General features: G+C 42.3%; 1 protein-coding gene across 5 annotated transcripts in view; it reads left to right on the top strand.

The window, feature by feature from the left end:
* Positions 1-13,027, top strand: part of CLDND1 (claudin domain containing 1) — a 56,366-nt gene extending 43,339 nt beyond the window's left edge. The window contains exons 1-6 of one of the 5 annotated variants that reach the window (XM_025989908.2): positions 5,461-5,629; positions 6,519-6,562; positions 6,784-7,093; positions 9,271-9,381; positions 11,312-11,449; positions 11,590-13,027. In XM_025989908.2, coding sequence (XP_025845693.1) covers positions 5,623-5,629; positions 6,519-6,562; positions 6,784-7,093; positions 9,271-9,381; positions 11,312-11,449; positions 11,590-11,810 — 831 coding nt within the window. In that variant the 5' untranslated portion in view covers positions 5,461-5,622 and the 3' untranslated portion in view covers positions 11,811-13,027. Of the gene's footprint in view, positions 1-5,460; positions 5,630-6,366; positions 6,482-6,511; positions 6,563-6,783; positions 7,094-9,270; positions 9,382-11,311; positions 11,450-11,589 lie in introns of those variants that run through there. The other 4 variants (XM_025989911.2, XM_025989909.2, XM_025989910.2 and 1 more) reach the window with 4 other exon arrangements.
* Positions 13,028-15,431: the final 2,404 nt, after the last annotated feature.

The following is a 15,431-nucleotide window of genomic DNA, read 5'->3' as shown; positions in this document are numbered from 1 at the left end:
GGTAGGTGCCAGGCCACATTTCCTCATTAGAGTCATCAGGGATGACTCCTAAATTGTAGTTTTCTGAACCCTGTCCCAGCTCTAGTGAGTCAGAATCATTTGGAGTGGACTCCAGCACATTATATTTAACAAGCCTCCAAGGTGATACTTACACACACCAAAGTTTAGAATCACTGTTCTAATTTATGTATGTCAACCAACTTCATATGTTATGCTTTGTTATTATTTTGGCTAACTTTTTTTTTTTTTTCTCAAATCACCTCTACACTTGAACTTCTTAGCAATTTTCTAGCCTGGAGGTCACAAAACTTTCAGAATTAACTTAGATGTCTGGGCCCTCCTTATTCTGCATCTCAATTCCTGACACATGTTCAGAATTGGGTCAAATGTCAAAGACGGGGAGAGAGTAAGGTGAGATACCTGCTGAAGTGAATGTATTATCGCATGTCGCAGGTCGGCTAAGGTTTTGTGTAAGTACAGCCACCCTAACAGGCATTATTGCATATTACTTCTGTTTTTCCCATCAATCACTCTGATCCCTCCTATTAAGTAGGGATCAATCAGATGATGCAGCAAATAGCACAGCAGAAAGAAAGGATTCATATGCTCTACTAATGTGTTCCTGAATAAGTGACAAAGATTATGAAGCAAAGTGTTTTGTTCTTCATTAATCTTCTTGGTCAGAGTGACTCATTTGTTCATTTGTTTGAAATACTCTCTTGTCCATTTCTTTTTTTTTAAGATTTTATTTATTTATTCATAAGAGACACACACAGAGAGGCAGAGACACAGGCAGAGGGAGAAGCAGGCTCCATGCAGTGAGCCCGATGTGGGACTCGATTCCAGGACTCCAGGATCATGCCCTGGGCCGAAGGCAGGATCTTAACTGCTGAGCAACCCAGGCGTCCCTCTCTCGTCCATTTCTTGCTTAAGTATCATAAAGTGTATGACCATTTAAAACAGGCCAGTTTAAGAGATCTGTTTATGTTCTAAGAGTCAGTGATTTTTTTTCTTTGAACAATTACTTGGAGAGTGTAGTATAATGTAATGTAACATATCATGCCAAGTTAAGCGGCACATATTTGCTGTTAACCAGGGTCCTCCCCTCGTTCCCTCACTAGATTATTTCCTTTGGTCCCCCATATTGACATAAACAAAAGTGATGTTCCTATGTTAGGCACATATACTTCAGGCTTCTTCATAATAGTTGGTTTAATCTGGATTTAGGGGGATGTCTGGGTGGCTCAGCGGTTGAGCGTCTGCCTTCGGCCCAGGGCGTGATGCCAGAGTCCTGGGATTGAGTCCCACATCAGGCTCCCTGCATGGAGCCTGCTTCTCCCTCTGCCTGTGTCTCTGCCTCTCTCTGTGTGTCTCTCATGAATAAATAAATAAAATCTTAAAAAAAAATCTGGATTTAGGTTGTGCATAACAAAAATGGCATTTATTTATATTGGTGTCCTTGGTACCCAGCACAGTGTCTGGCATACGACAGAGAGTCAATATTTGTAGCTCTGGAATGAATCATGCTTGAATTTTGAATTATTCCCAATGAATACGGACTTTTCACAAACTTTTTAGACAACTTCTGTTTTCCATGATTATTGTTGATCATTGAAACAGCAAAGGCCTGTGTGGCTGTATCTTTTCTAATCAGAAGCATAGGCCCTTCCTCTTTTCCTTTATCCATCTGCATTTCCCACAATCTCTGTCTTCTTGTACATCGCTGGAGGTGTAGATACACGAATCTCCCAATGAAACTTTAACATGTGGCTCCATGACAATGATATTTTGGAGTTAAGTTATTCTTCTACCAGCAGAATTATGAATCATAAAATTTTAGAGCTTCAAGTAATTATTATTGATCATCCAGTATATCTATTTTATGAATGAGAACCCTAGGACTCAGAAAGGATCACTTACCAGGACGCCTGGGTGGCTCAGCGGTTCTGCCTTTGGCTCAGGGTGTGATCCTGGGGTCTGGGATCGAGTCCTGCATCAGGCTCCCTGCGAGGAGCCTGCTTCTCCCTCTGCCTGTGTCTCTGCATCTCTCTGTGTGTCTCTCATGAATAAATAAATAAAATCTTTTTTTTAAAAGAAAGGATGACATACTAAAGACTCACATTGATTATATTAAAATAGAGAATAATTTAAATTTAAACTTCTCACTTGCATTTGATCCATTCACTGTCCTTCGGAAGCATGGAGATCTAAACAACTATTGTTGTCTGTGTAGTATTTGACAGAAATTGCTAAAATGAAGGGAATTTTTTTTTTAATGAAGGGAATTTTTGATGCATTTTTCTTTCTGCTTTGTCCTTGGTTAATTTTGCCATTGCCTATAATGAATTGGTCCAAGGAAATGCAAAGATTGATACATTTTTCTGAGGAAGGCTGTTGACTAGAACCCCACCACTTGCATATATTTCTATTTTTCTGCTTTTTTGCATTCCAAAGTTTATAAGGAAAACAACCAGGACAAAATCATATGCAAAAAAACATAATGTAGGAATATCTTTCTTAAGATAATTTTTAGTTTCAAAAATGTGTGATTAAAAATAATATTTAAGTGTATTAGAGAATTTGGTATTGAAGGGAATTCTCACCTAAGGAGTCATGACATAAACCAATAATATAAATAAGTTATAATATCTGCATATCTAGATTTTCAGTTATTGGATTTATTTAAAATGTAGTGTAACCAAAATACCTTCCTGCTGAAACTAGAACCGTCATTAACAAATTAAGCCAGAGGTCTAGTTCAACTTTATTTTTAGTTACTTATTTTTTAAGAGATTTTATTTATTTATTTGAGAGACAGTGTAAGCAGGGCAAGGGGAAGAGAGAGAGGGAGAGGGAGGGAGAAGAAAAGAATCTCAAGCAGACTTCATGCTGAGCACTAAGCCTTCCTCAGGGCTTGATCCCACAACGGTGAGATCATGACCTGAGTGGAAACCAAGAGTCTGACGCTCAACCAATGGAGCCACTCAGGTGCCCCTCAACTTTATTTTTAAACCTAAATATCATAATCTGTACCTGGTTACACTAAATCATCCTTAACATTTGTGAAAATATGTCAGGCCCGCTACTGTTTCCCAAAGAGCAGAGTAAGGAATGGAAGCAGAAATTTAATGAACTCCATTAATTTTTAGGGATTTATTTTGCCTAGCCACATAACAAGCAAGCACCTGAAACAGAAAACATCCAAGATGCAGAGAGAAATGAGAAATATGATTATGTGCTTGGTGGTAATAGTGTCACGAGGCAGTTCAAGTCCTCTGTGCCGAGTGGGCAGGATGGTCGCAACTTCAAACTCACAGACACTTGCAGGTCCATATTAAGTTGTGAGTGAAATGTCCTTGTTCTCTACACATCCTGCAAACTTGATGGATAAAAGTGGCATCTTCCTTTACAGGTTTCCCCAGAAACACCTACCTCCTGAATCATGAAGAGTTATGTATGCTATGAGCCCAGCCTGGGAATCTGGTCGTGGCAAGTCTTTCCTAGTCAACTGCAGTTAGTCCAGAGGTTCAAAAACCTGCTGAAGTGAGCAGAACATGTACCTCTCTTAATGGCTTATTTCCAGCTTCTAGGGAGAATCAGAGGCTTTTAGATGCTGTTTATAATGGCCGTAACCAAACATTATAAATAGTCAACAAATATTTGCAAACACTAAGAATTTAATGATTAAATGGGTTAACTATGCCCCAGGCCCTGGGTTTGGACATTTTATATGCATTTTTTCATTTAATCCTCACCATGGTCACTTGGGAAAGCGGGTATTATCAGCACTCATATTTTGGAGAAAAGAAAATTGAGATTTAAGAGGTTATCTAAGTTGTCTAATATCACAAACCTAGTCAGTGCACCTCATCATTCAAGTCAGTTATTCACCCTGGGCTCAGCTTCCCTGACTATGAATCGAGGTGTTGTCTTCCTCTTCCTCTTTCAGACTTCCCTTTTACCTGGGTTTATTTACCATGTGATTTCACCAGAGAGATAGTTCTGAAGGTAGGGGATTTCTAATGGAGGCCAATGGACGAAGATATTTCCTGGTATATAAACAAATTTGGGAATCAAATTGCACATAAACACTTTGCCTACGTACCTCCACCACTTTCTCTAGTTGGTGCGTCTGACAAAGTTCTCCTTTGATCAGGCATTCTACATGAAAATCCAGTTTTATTTTTATATTGTATTTGGCTATTGCTTTGTTTTATTTATGACCTGGATATGAATATCAGTTTGCCAACTCAGGCAAAAGAAATATAACTCCAGAGAAACAGATACCATCTGTCAGGATGGTAGGAATTTAATATCAACTTTGAGATGAATTGCAAGGCATTTGGGGATGGCTCGGGTCTGAGGGCTTTTCTGGTCCTTGAGTTAGCTGTCTCTGTAGGTATCTGTTGAGAAATCCATCATTTACATGCCCTCGGTCATGTTCAGGGGTCCACACACATTACGGTGAAGAAGTCTCTGCTTTCTGTCAATGAATTTCTGTGCAATACTTGGAGGCTTAGAGTCATTCTGTTACCTCCGTGAACGCATGGCCATCTGCAAATTCTGAGGCTGTCCGTGACCTTTTTTTTGCTTAAGGCCACATCCCCCCAAATTCAGTCTTTTTCACTCTACCTAAACAATTTCTTAAATTCAGGTATGTTTTGACATATCTGGCATCGTCAGTATTATAACTTAACACTTGAATTTCACTGGGATTGATTTTAAAATGAAACTTTACTACATTAAATAGAAAAACCAGTATCACTTGCCATAAAGAGAAGGCAGCCACTAACGTAAGTCAGGCGAAATCCAAACAATGTCGTTCCATTCTAGACGGGCCCCGTCAAGTCACATCCCTGCCAGTCTACACTTCAGCAGTAAAACCAGAAAGACTATCTGCCTCAACGGGGAGAGAACATAAATAGGCTAATATTTCAAGAGTGTAATCTTATTGCTGTTGACACGGTTAGAGGTAGGGTGTGTGACAAGGGAGAGCACAGGACTGGGAAACCTGTTTCGTCAGTGGCACGCAGTGACTGGCGGTGGTCAGGGACAGGTCGTCTCGGTCGGCGGAGCTGTGTTCCTTCCTTCCTAGAAAATACGGTGCCAGGGTCGCCCGTGGGGGGGGGGGGGGGGGGGGCGGGGCTCGGCGGTGGAGCGCCAGCCCAGGGCGTGACCCCGGAGACCAGGGATCCAGTCCCACGTCGGGCTCCCCGCATGGAGCCTGCTTGCTTCTCCCTCCGCCTGTGTCTCTGCCTCTCTTTCTCTCTTTGTCTCTCCGTTAATAATAAAAATAAATAAAAAGAAAACATACGATTCCACCAGCGCTGCGGCGCGCTGCGGGGCACCCGCCTTCCCTCCGCAGGGGACTACAACCCCCACAGTGCACCGCGCGGCGCCAGCCATGCGGGCCGCCGCCTCCCACAGCTCTGCGTCCGTCCCTCCTACAACTCCCACAAGCCCCCTGGGCCGCGGGGCCAGGCCCGGCGTCGGGTGGAGGCGGAGGCGGAGGCGCGGGAGTTATGGAGGGGGCGGGATCTGCAGGGAAGTGCGTCAGAGAAGGCGCGGGGAGAGTAGGGCGCTGTGGTCTGAGCCAGAGGGGGAAGCTGGCGGGGCCCGAGGATGGGCGGTGAGTGAGCGGGGTCGGCGTCGCTGGGCGGGGGTCGCGCGGCCGGCGGGCGTTGGCGGCGCTCTGAGGAGGGGCGGGTCCCGCGCCGCGGCGGGCTTTCCCTCGGGCCGAGCGGTCTGGGGAGGGGCCCGGCGCCCCGGGCCCTGGCCGCGACCTGGCCGCGACCTGGCCGCGACCTGCCGTGACCCGGCCGCGACCCGGCCGCGACCTGCGCGGAGACGGCGCCGGGTGTCCGGCCCGGGCCCGGGCAGCCGGCCGCCCTGGGTGCTGGCACCTCCGGAGGTCACCGAGGGCCCCGGGATGGACGGGGCCGGGGCCGGGCCGGGCCGGGGGCGGGAGAACCCGGGAGCAACTTCGGGAGCGGAGGCCCCGCCGCGGTGTCCGGCCCCGCCGCCTGCGAGCGCTGCGAGCGCTGCGGCCGCAGGGGCGAGGCGGCCCGTGCGCCCCGAGGGTCCGGCGCGGCCCGTGCGCCCCGAGCGCGCTCGTTTTGCCGGATTCAGTTTTCTTTCCCGCTGAGGAGGGATCTTTAGTTTGCGGGTGCGGAGATGCGAGAGTGTGTGCGGGGGGGCGGGGGGCGGAGACCCGGCGGCGCCCCGGGAGCTGCAGGCGGCCCAGCCGTGCCCGCAGCCTCGCAGCCCTCAGCTCTCTGCCGAACCGCTCCAGACTCTCCACCTCATCGGAGGTTTTCCTCCTCGGAGGAATCTGGGAGGAGCCAGTTTCTCTGCTTCCCCACACTCCGCGCCCGAGAACCCCTCAATGCTCTGCAGCTTGAATGAAAATTCAGACTGTCACGAAGACTTGGTGTCCGGCGCCCCGCTGCCCCTGAGCATGTGTTGTTCGTACCTGTAATGTGTATGTCCATTTCAGTGTTGTCTGTTTTAGTGTGCAGGTGATAGACTAGAGAACAAGACCTCTGTCTCCGTAGCATCCTGGGTATGTGAGCATCGAATAAGTACTTTCGTGATAATGAGTTTTTATTTTGAACTTAAGAACATGCTTGCCCTTATTTATTTTTATTCCTTAATGACTGCGCGTTGCTTTAAGGGCCAAGGGGTGGGGAACAGGATAAAGGGCGATTTTGAGAGAATTCCTTCCAGAATAATCTGTATTCGTCCTCGAAGTCTAACTTTCTTCTTTCTCCAACTTTCAAACAGAGCAGTCTGAATGCCAGAATGGATAACCGTTTTGCTACAGCATTTGTAATTGCTTGTGTGCTTAGCCTCATTTCCACCATCTACATGGCAGCCTCCATTGGCACAGACTTCTGGTATGAATATCGGAGTCCGGTTCAAGAAAACTCCAGTGATTTGAACAAAAGCATCTGGACCGACTTTGCCAGTGACGAGGCAGATGAAAAGACTTACAATGATGCACTTTTCCGATTTAATGGCACCATGGGATTGTGGAGACGGTGTATCACTATACCTCAAAACACATACTGGTATAGCCCACCAGAAAGGACAGGTATTTCTCTTATTTTAACTTCTATTTCACCTACTCAAAAATAAAGTGACGTGATGATGACCCACTTCTGTATAAGCAGGTTTGTGGGGGGTTTTTTCTCTCCAAAGAAATAGACCTACGTGTCTCCTCTCTCTCTCTCTCTCTCTCTCTACCACATACATTCGCTGCCCAACTTCTATGATTTACCGTGATACTCGTTGATAGTGGTTGGATAAGTAACTATCCTTATCTTGGGAAAGCCATTTTAAATCTCTGTACTTACTCAGGAAAGTTCTTTTTATTTATCTCACACATGTCATGAGGAAATGATTTGAAAAATACATCGGGAGACTTAAAATATTTGGTAATTGGTAAAAGGATTAGTATCCAGATCAAATCAACAAATACGAATTGATAATCTTTTTCTGCGTTAGCTGTGTTTTGGTCGTTATTATCATTTGCCCTGTGAGTCTTAGAGGATAGAATTCGACTGACGTTCTTAACATTAAAAAACATTTTAATTCTCAATTATTAAAATGGAAACTCTAGAGCTCTTTCTAAGGAACAATTTCTAGTTTTCATTTATGATTACTTTTGTTGAACACTTATTGGGAAGCATTGTATTCAGTTCGCAGCACAACAGTTACCATACATCAAAAGGACAATCGTTGTGATTATATAATGGAAAAAAGAAAGTAGTTTGGGGGAGGGTGAAAGTTGGGGGATTGGTTGAAATTAATTGTAAAATTTTCTGGTTCTAATTACAAGAGTATAAGAGCATTTGATGTTTGAATCTTGCCAATCATTTTTCATTCATTCAACAAATATTACATGCCTCTGTATCCCATGTAGTACATCAGGGAAAAAAAGTAAATATCTTTAGTCCTGGGGAGCTAACATTCTAATAAGGGGTGCAGGCAGTAAACTGAATAAGCATAATAGTATAAACAATAGTTAATTTATAGTATAGTAGAAGATGATGCATGCTATGAAAAATGCAGCAAAATAAAGGGATTTGGAATATGTAGAGAAGGGGATGTGATGGGCATAAGTTCCGATGTTCAGTAGTATAGGAAAGATGATGTCACTTGAGTAAAGACTTGATGTAGATGAAGGAGTTGGCTATATGGAAAACTGCAGAGGGAATCGTTTAGGTTGGAAGGAACAACCGCAAGGGCCTCATGGTGGGAGCATGCCTGAAATACTCAAGGACCAGCAGGGAAGCCACTGGGCTGGAACAGAGGGAGAGGTAGGGAGGATTGGGGATGCTGTCAGAAATTATTCTGGGAGTAGGGCAAACTTTGCAGGATTCCCTAGGCATGATGAGGGCTTCGGTTTTTGCTTTTTTTTTTTTTTTAAAGGTTTTATTTATTTATTCATGAGAGAGACAGAGAGAGAGAGAGAGAGGCAGAGACACAGGCAGAGGGAGAAGCAGGCTCCACGCAGGGAGCCCGATGTGGGACTCGATCCCAGGACCCTGGGATCACGCCCTGAGCCAAAGGCAGATGCTCAACCGCCGAGCCACTCAGGCATCCCATCGGTTTTTGCTTTGAATGTGGTGGAACTCTGAGCCGAGAAAAGATGACCTGGTCACCTGGACAGATGTGTTGAAACAGATAGGCAGTAGGCAAAGATGGAAGCCAGAAGGCTATTGTACGAACCCAGGTGAGGGATGCCTGTGATGTAGGCCATGGTGGTGGCACTGAGCAGTGGTTGGATTCTAGACAGGTTCTGAAGATAGGCTCACTGAGGATTTCCTGGTGGGATAGATATATGTGGGTAACAATGACTAAAGTTTCTGGTGTGAGGAACTAGAACGATGGAACTGTCATTACCTGAGATGGGAAGATGGCTGGGGGGAATAGGTTTGGGATAGAAAAATTAAAGATCTTATTTATTTCTTTGTCTTCTCCTCTTTTCTAGTCTTCTTGCCTATATCTATTCTCATTCATTTTGCTGCTCCTACTTTTCCTTTTTTTTTTCCTTTCTTGTGCCCATGTCTTAACCCCACTCCTGACAACCATTGGCATCCACTTGGCCTCTGTGAATCCCATGTGTCACTCAAGGCCAAAGAGGTTGCTGTCCTCTGGGAACATCTTTCTATATCACTTTTTATTTCAGAGAATAATTACTGAAAGGGATTTCTGTTAAATGTTTATGATTAAAACAACAAGCAATCATTGTTATTCGTGTTCCAGAGTCGTTTGATGTGGTCACAAAATGCATGAGTTTCACGCTAAATGAGCAGTTCATGGAGAAATTTGTTGATCCTGGAAACCACAATAGTGGGATTGATCTACTTCGGACCTGTGAGTACATGTACATTGATCTCAGTGGTACAGTTGGTGGGGGGGAAGGAAATACATTTTCTGTTCATTGATCTCTGATACTGGAACAGGATGAGTCAGTACATTGCATCAGCTTGAAATAAGATCTCTAATGGTATCCCAGTGAACTCTGTTCTGTTGATAACATTTTAAAGTTAGATACACACTTAACCAAATTGCAAATGTGAAGTTGAGAGAAGCAGCTAACACGTTGGATGACAGAATCCAGATCTCCCCAAATATGTTATTAGTGGGCCCTTTTAAAAAGTGAATTTAATAGGGATGAATAGTAAATTTCTGTATTAGAGATAAACAGTTCAGTTACCTGAGTTCAGATAGGGGTATGTGAAGAAAGTTGACTGCAAGCTGTATGGGAGTCAAGAGTCAAGGCTACCAAAAATGTTAATCCAGGTTTAGGTGGTAGCAACAAAAGTGTAGATATCAAAAACAAATGAAAATATTTATTAGGAATTATTGTATTCCTTGATGGTCAGACTACCTAAGAAATACTGTCTTCAGATTTGGACCTGGCATTTAGGCTGTAGAGACTTACTGGAGCTTGCCCACAAGACTGACCATGCCATGAAGAGAAGCATTGAGTTGACCCTTGAACAACATAGGGGTTAGGAACACCGACACCTCCATGCAATTGAAAAATCCATGTATAGCTTTGACTCCCCCAAAACACAACCACTAACAGCCTAGGGTTGATCAGAACCCCTACCAATAGCCTAAAACACTCCTTTGACACTATGTTGTATGTTGTATGTAATGTATTCTTACATTAAGTTAGAGAAAAGAAAATGTTATTAAGAAAATCCTAAGGAGGAGAAAATACATTTACGATACTGTTCTCTTAAAAATCTGCATAGGTAACCTGCAGTTAAACCTGTGCTCTTCAAGGTATTCAATTTTGTATTGCGAATATATGGGGAAAGAAGTTTATTACTAGCAGACTTTGAAGGGAAGTTGGAGAAAAAACTTCTGTGTAGTTCCAGAAAGTAAAACTAGCACTAGAGAGTAGACTTTGGTTTAGAGTTGAGACTAATATATTACTAAAAATTAAAACAATGTAAAAATGGAAGGGGATGCCTTGTAAAGGCATCAGCTTTCTTCACCTGATGTTGAGGGAATTTCTGATAATTACAGTTGCTATTTGTGGAGCGCAGCGATCCTCTGCTTTGTGCTTTATGTATAGTCTTTCAACAGATTTTTATAATCACTGTTCATTTTCTTCTTATTCCTGCCTTGAGATCCTATAAGGACATAGATTCATTTGTATGTGGAGCCAGAAAGTTTTGCTTCAAGTGCTGGCACTCCCACTTACTGTGTTACTTTGTACAAGTTATTTATACCTCTTGCTTCAGTTCACTCATAAAATGGAGAATAATAGTGCTTCCTAAAAAAAAAATAATAATAGTAGTACTTCCTTCCTAGGGATTTTGGGAGGATGACTATATCAAGCATGGGTAGAACAGTGCTTGACACACAGTGAGCCCTCAGTAAGTGTTAACTGTTAGTGTCCTTTTACTTTCACCAGGTAGGATCCTTTGGGGCAATTGCTTTAGAAAAGAAACCTCAATATTAATTGAAAGAAAGTATTCCTTTCCCACTTTTTAAAAAAGATCTTAAAACTTATTTTAAAGAAAGAGCACGAGCGGAGGAGCGTCATGGGGAGAGAAAGAGAATCTTAAGCGGACTGCCCACTGAGCAAGGAGCCCAGCTCGGCGCTGAGGTCACCACCTTGCCTCAGAAAGCAAGAGTGGGGTGCTTGACAGACAGCGCCATCCAAGGGGCCCCTCTTTTTTCACTTTTTGAGAAAAGATCTAATTAGTATATAAAAGAAATTGTCATTGTGAAAAAACTGTCTGAAATTGAGGTAACATTTCTTTTTTGTCTTTTTCAAAATTAGATCTTTGGCGTTGCCAGTTCCTTTTACCGTTCGTTAGTCTCGGTTTGATGTGCTTCGGGGCTGTGATTGGATTTTGTGCTTGCATCTGCCGAAGTTTGTATCCCACCATTGCCACGGGCATTCTCCATCTCCTTGCAGGTGAGGCTTGTCAGTATACTTACCTCTTCCTCCTCCATAGAGACAGAGGGATCGTAATCCTTAAACACACGCAGTGTTGCCGTGCTGCCTGAAAAGCTCTCACGAAGCTCTTACCTAGTTATGTTTTGTTCTCCCCCGAGGTCTGTGTACCCTGGGCTCCGTGAGTTGTTATGTTGCTGGAATTGAGCTACTACACCAGAAGCTAGAGCTGCCTGAGAATGTGTCTGGTGAATTTGGATGGTCCTTCTGCCTGGCGTGTGTTTCAGCTCCCTTACAGTTCATGGCCTCCGCTCTCTTCATCTGGGCTGCCCATACCAACCGGAAAGAGTACACCTTAATGAAGGCATATCGTGTGGCATGAGGGGGAAGCTGCCTGAATTGCAATTGCCATTTTTATTATTTTTCAATATTGATATTTTTTCCTTATCTCCCTTTTCCCATTGTTTTTAATTAAAAAAAATTTTTTTTGTGGATATACCATTTTATCCTGAAAATCCATTCTATTTATTCACACAGTTGTTTCTTAATACCACTAAAACTTGTAAGCATTATTCTGAATGATTCCATCTTTTGCACAAACTAATCTAGGTTCAGAGTCCAGACAGCCAGAAATGGGTAGACACCTGGGACAAATTGGTGAAAGAAAATTGATAGGGGAGAATTGGCCCCAAGACTTCTGCTTATGTCATACTTTTCAGTAAATAACTATCTGTTCAACTAGAAACTCTTTAGTGTCTCTGAGAAACTCATTTTGTCAAGACTTAGGGTCACTTTGCTGTTGTAGATAGCCAGTCAGCCAGAACATTAGTGCTATATTCAAAGACTTAAGCTATATAAAATAAGGAGACTATCTGAGATCCTTTCCCCCAAATACTGGCATAAAGTTTATTCAAGGTGAAATATGGCAGCTGTTTATCTATACTGTGTCTGTCTACAAGAAAGGAAGTGAAAAATACAGTGTTTACTTGAAATTTTAACTTTGTAACTGCAAGAATTCCAATTCAGCCAGACAAGAGGATTAACCTTATTTTACCTTTTTTTAATTTTTTTTTTTAAACTCTCCTTAATATGTTAGTAGGATTTTCAGTACAACCAAACCATTTTGGATTTTTGCTCCTTGCCTCCTCACACATCAGGCTCATTAAGAGTGCTTTCTTTGTAACACTACTTTGGGGTCACAGAGTAAAATTTTCCAACCGCTGTCTATTTATTCCAGCTCAGTACCATGAAGAAGGTTCAACCATAATGACCCTCCGGAGCTAGGAAAACTACCACAAGACCTAAAGCTTTGGCTGGTCATTAACTTCCAACTATGGTCTTTATTTCTTGTGGTGAAATGATGTGCCTTTCCTTGCCTAAATCCCTTCCTGGTGTGTATCAACATTATTTAACATCTTCTAATTCAGTCATTTTTTTTTTTTATAAATATGTCTATAAACACTGAACTTTAAAAAATCTTATTCCATTACTGTAGCACTTGACAGATTTTAAAAAAAAATGTAACTTAGTAATTTCTTACAAATATCCTAAATCTCTCTTTTTTTATAAAAATAAAATAAAAAATGAGAAGAAACTCAATTGTGTATACTGAGTTGATTTAAATCTCAGTGTTTTAGGATAAAGAAGTACAGGATTCTGAACGATATCTCTGGTTCTCTGGAAGATGCTTTGTTGCTGAGGTCTCTGTTTTATCTTCCAAAAAATAAGGGAAGCTCTTGCCCCCATTAGAAAACGAGGCTCTTTATCCCTTTAAGATTTCAGAGTTTAAAAACATGTTTTCACAGTAGTTTGTGATCTCTAGGTATTGTATTTAACGTGGCTAGATTTTTTTTTTTTATAAGGTCCTGTAATAGCTGTGGATGTTTGTGTTGTACAGAGATAATCAGATCCGCTTCTGACTTACAACAAAGCCAGTACATCCGATTATTGCCTCTGCAGTTGCTGGTTACTCCCTCTTCTCTCTCTTCCTCCCTCCTGAGGTTTGCATTGTCTTTCAGCACCTTTGGTGGAAGGTAGAAAAGCTAAGTTAAACATACAAAATGCTTGGGCGTAGGGTTTTAAAATTCTTGACCAAGGTGGCACTTTTGTGTTGGGAAGATACTTATTTTGGACAACGCCCCCGTGTCTTCTTGTCACCCCAAAGTTGTCTGTGACCATCAGTCCGACATCACTCTTTAATATGCACTGTGGAAACAGTATCGGACTTAGGGGTTAGAGCCTCACTGGTAGCATCCTGAATTCTGGAAAGCCAGCACCATAAGCCCTGGTGTTGAATATGTGTCGTCGATAGTTCCCGCACATTTCAAAATAGCCGAGGTCATCCTCTCTTGCAAAGGCTTTTTTTCTTTGGAAAACACAGGTCTGTGTTGTTTCATTTGCTGTGAAAATTAGGTTTTCAGCTGTCTGTCTCTTGTTTCTCTTCACGTAGAACCATATGAAATTGCTGACATTTGACCATTTTTTATTAAAACTGATCATAGAAAATCAGTGGCAAGTAAAGTGTTCATTTCTTTTTCACCTAATCTTTGAAAGTGACCCCCAATGTTAAAACTTAACTCTTTAAGTTTTTCAGGGCATGAGTTTTATGGCAATTTAAGAAACATGTTTTAAAATCTTAGGATTCCTAATCTCATTAGATGATGTGAATAAATATCTTTTATATCTTTGTTGGTAAAAGATTAATTTCAAAAATTTTTAGAGATAGCCATAAAAACAGTAAAAGTTGACACAGTAAAAAGGGCAGAATAATTCTAGAATTTATTTGTTCAGTTAATGCTGTGCACCCACTATCATGATACTCTGGGGTCTCAATAAGTTAATGATGTAAGAGTCATGCGTTAACATTTACCTGCTCAGAGCATTCCTGTGTGTGTGTTGGGAGGGGACAGAGTTGCTAAGTCACTTAAAGGAGAACTGATGTCACACCAGTGAGAAAAATGAGATGACCGTCAAACAGATCAAATTTAGTTTGTTTATCTATTCCAGAGATGTCACCAAATTGCAGACCAGCCCTGTTAAAACTTACAATGTAGACTCAGTCATGTTCAGCTGACTCTAAGAAGATGGTGTGAGGACATTTTAAAAAGTAACCTTCACGTGAACTCTCACCAGAAATGAAAACGACCTATTGGACTAACCAGATTTTGCCTGTTAACAAAATTTCCTGAGATTTCCTAGCAAGTAAATGGCTTAGCTTTGAAGACACAAATTAAGATTTCACAAGCTTTGACGCAACTCTGCACTGGCCAACATAGGTGGAGTGTTGTCCTCCTTCAGCCTTCTATTCATAAGGGAATAATGATTCATATTTTGAAAAGAGAGGAATAAAACAAGGAAACATCTGTGTATAGGAATTCTTTTCCTATTGCTCACTAGGTGTTCCAACAGACTCCTACTGAGATGCATCTTCCCTTGGATCAAATTATGATGCATGCCAGTGTCTTGCCACTTTTAAGTTGCAAAAAGAATGAATTAGATTATTTGCTCTATGGAAGAAATTGCTGTAAGAGTCATTTAAATCTTCTTCAGGTGCTAAAAGTTTTGTTAGCAAAGTTAGTATGTTGGGCATATTAACATTTACCCCCTTCCTGCAAACTTACATTAAGGTGAGATCCAGTTCATATTAGTTTCTACCTTTGCTGTGTTTTCAAACTATGAAATTAGGAGAAAAAAGTAATTCTGGTTTGTCTTCACCTCTGAGAAACTTGTTGGGTGACACCTCACCTTTCATCTCTCACTCAGTGTTTCAGGGTGTGAACATGACCTCAACTCTCCTTCAGCCCTCCCGTCCCTCTCAGCCTCCTAGGTGTCTGCTCCTGGTTCTCTCTATGCAGCTCATGTTGTCAGTGGGCAACCTGAACTCCCACGTTCCCATAACCTCCTACAGCCCGTACTTCACCATCCTTAGGCCTGAGGCTTCTCTGCTATCCAGTCTTCTTAGTCTCAGTCTCAAGATACCGAGGACGGCTGTTCAAAACCAGTG

Source organism: Vulpes vulpes, chromosome 1, assembly GCF_048418805.1.
Source record: "Vulpes vulpes isolate BD-2025 chromosome 1, VulVul3, whole genome shotgun sequence".
Classification (NCBI taxonomy): Eukaryota; Metazoa; Chordata; class Mammalia; order Carnivora; family Canidae; genus Vulpes; species Vulpes vulpes.
This window is presented reverse-complemented; position numbering and strand designations above follow the sequence as displayed.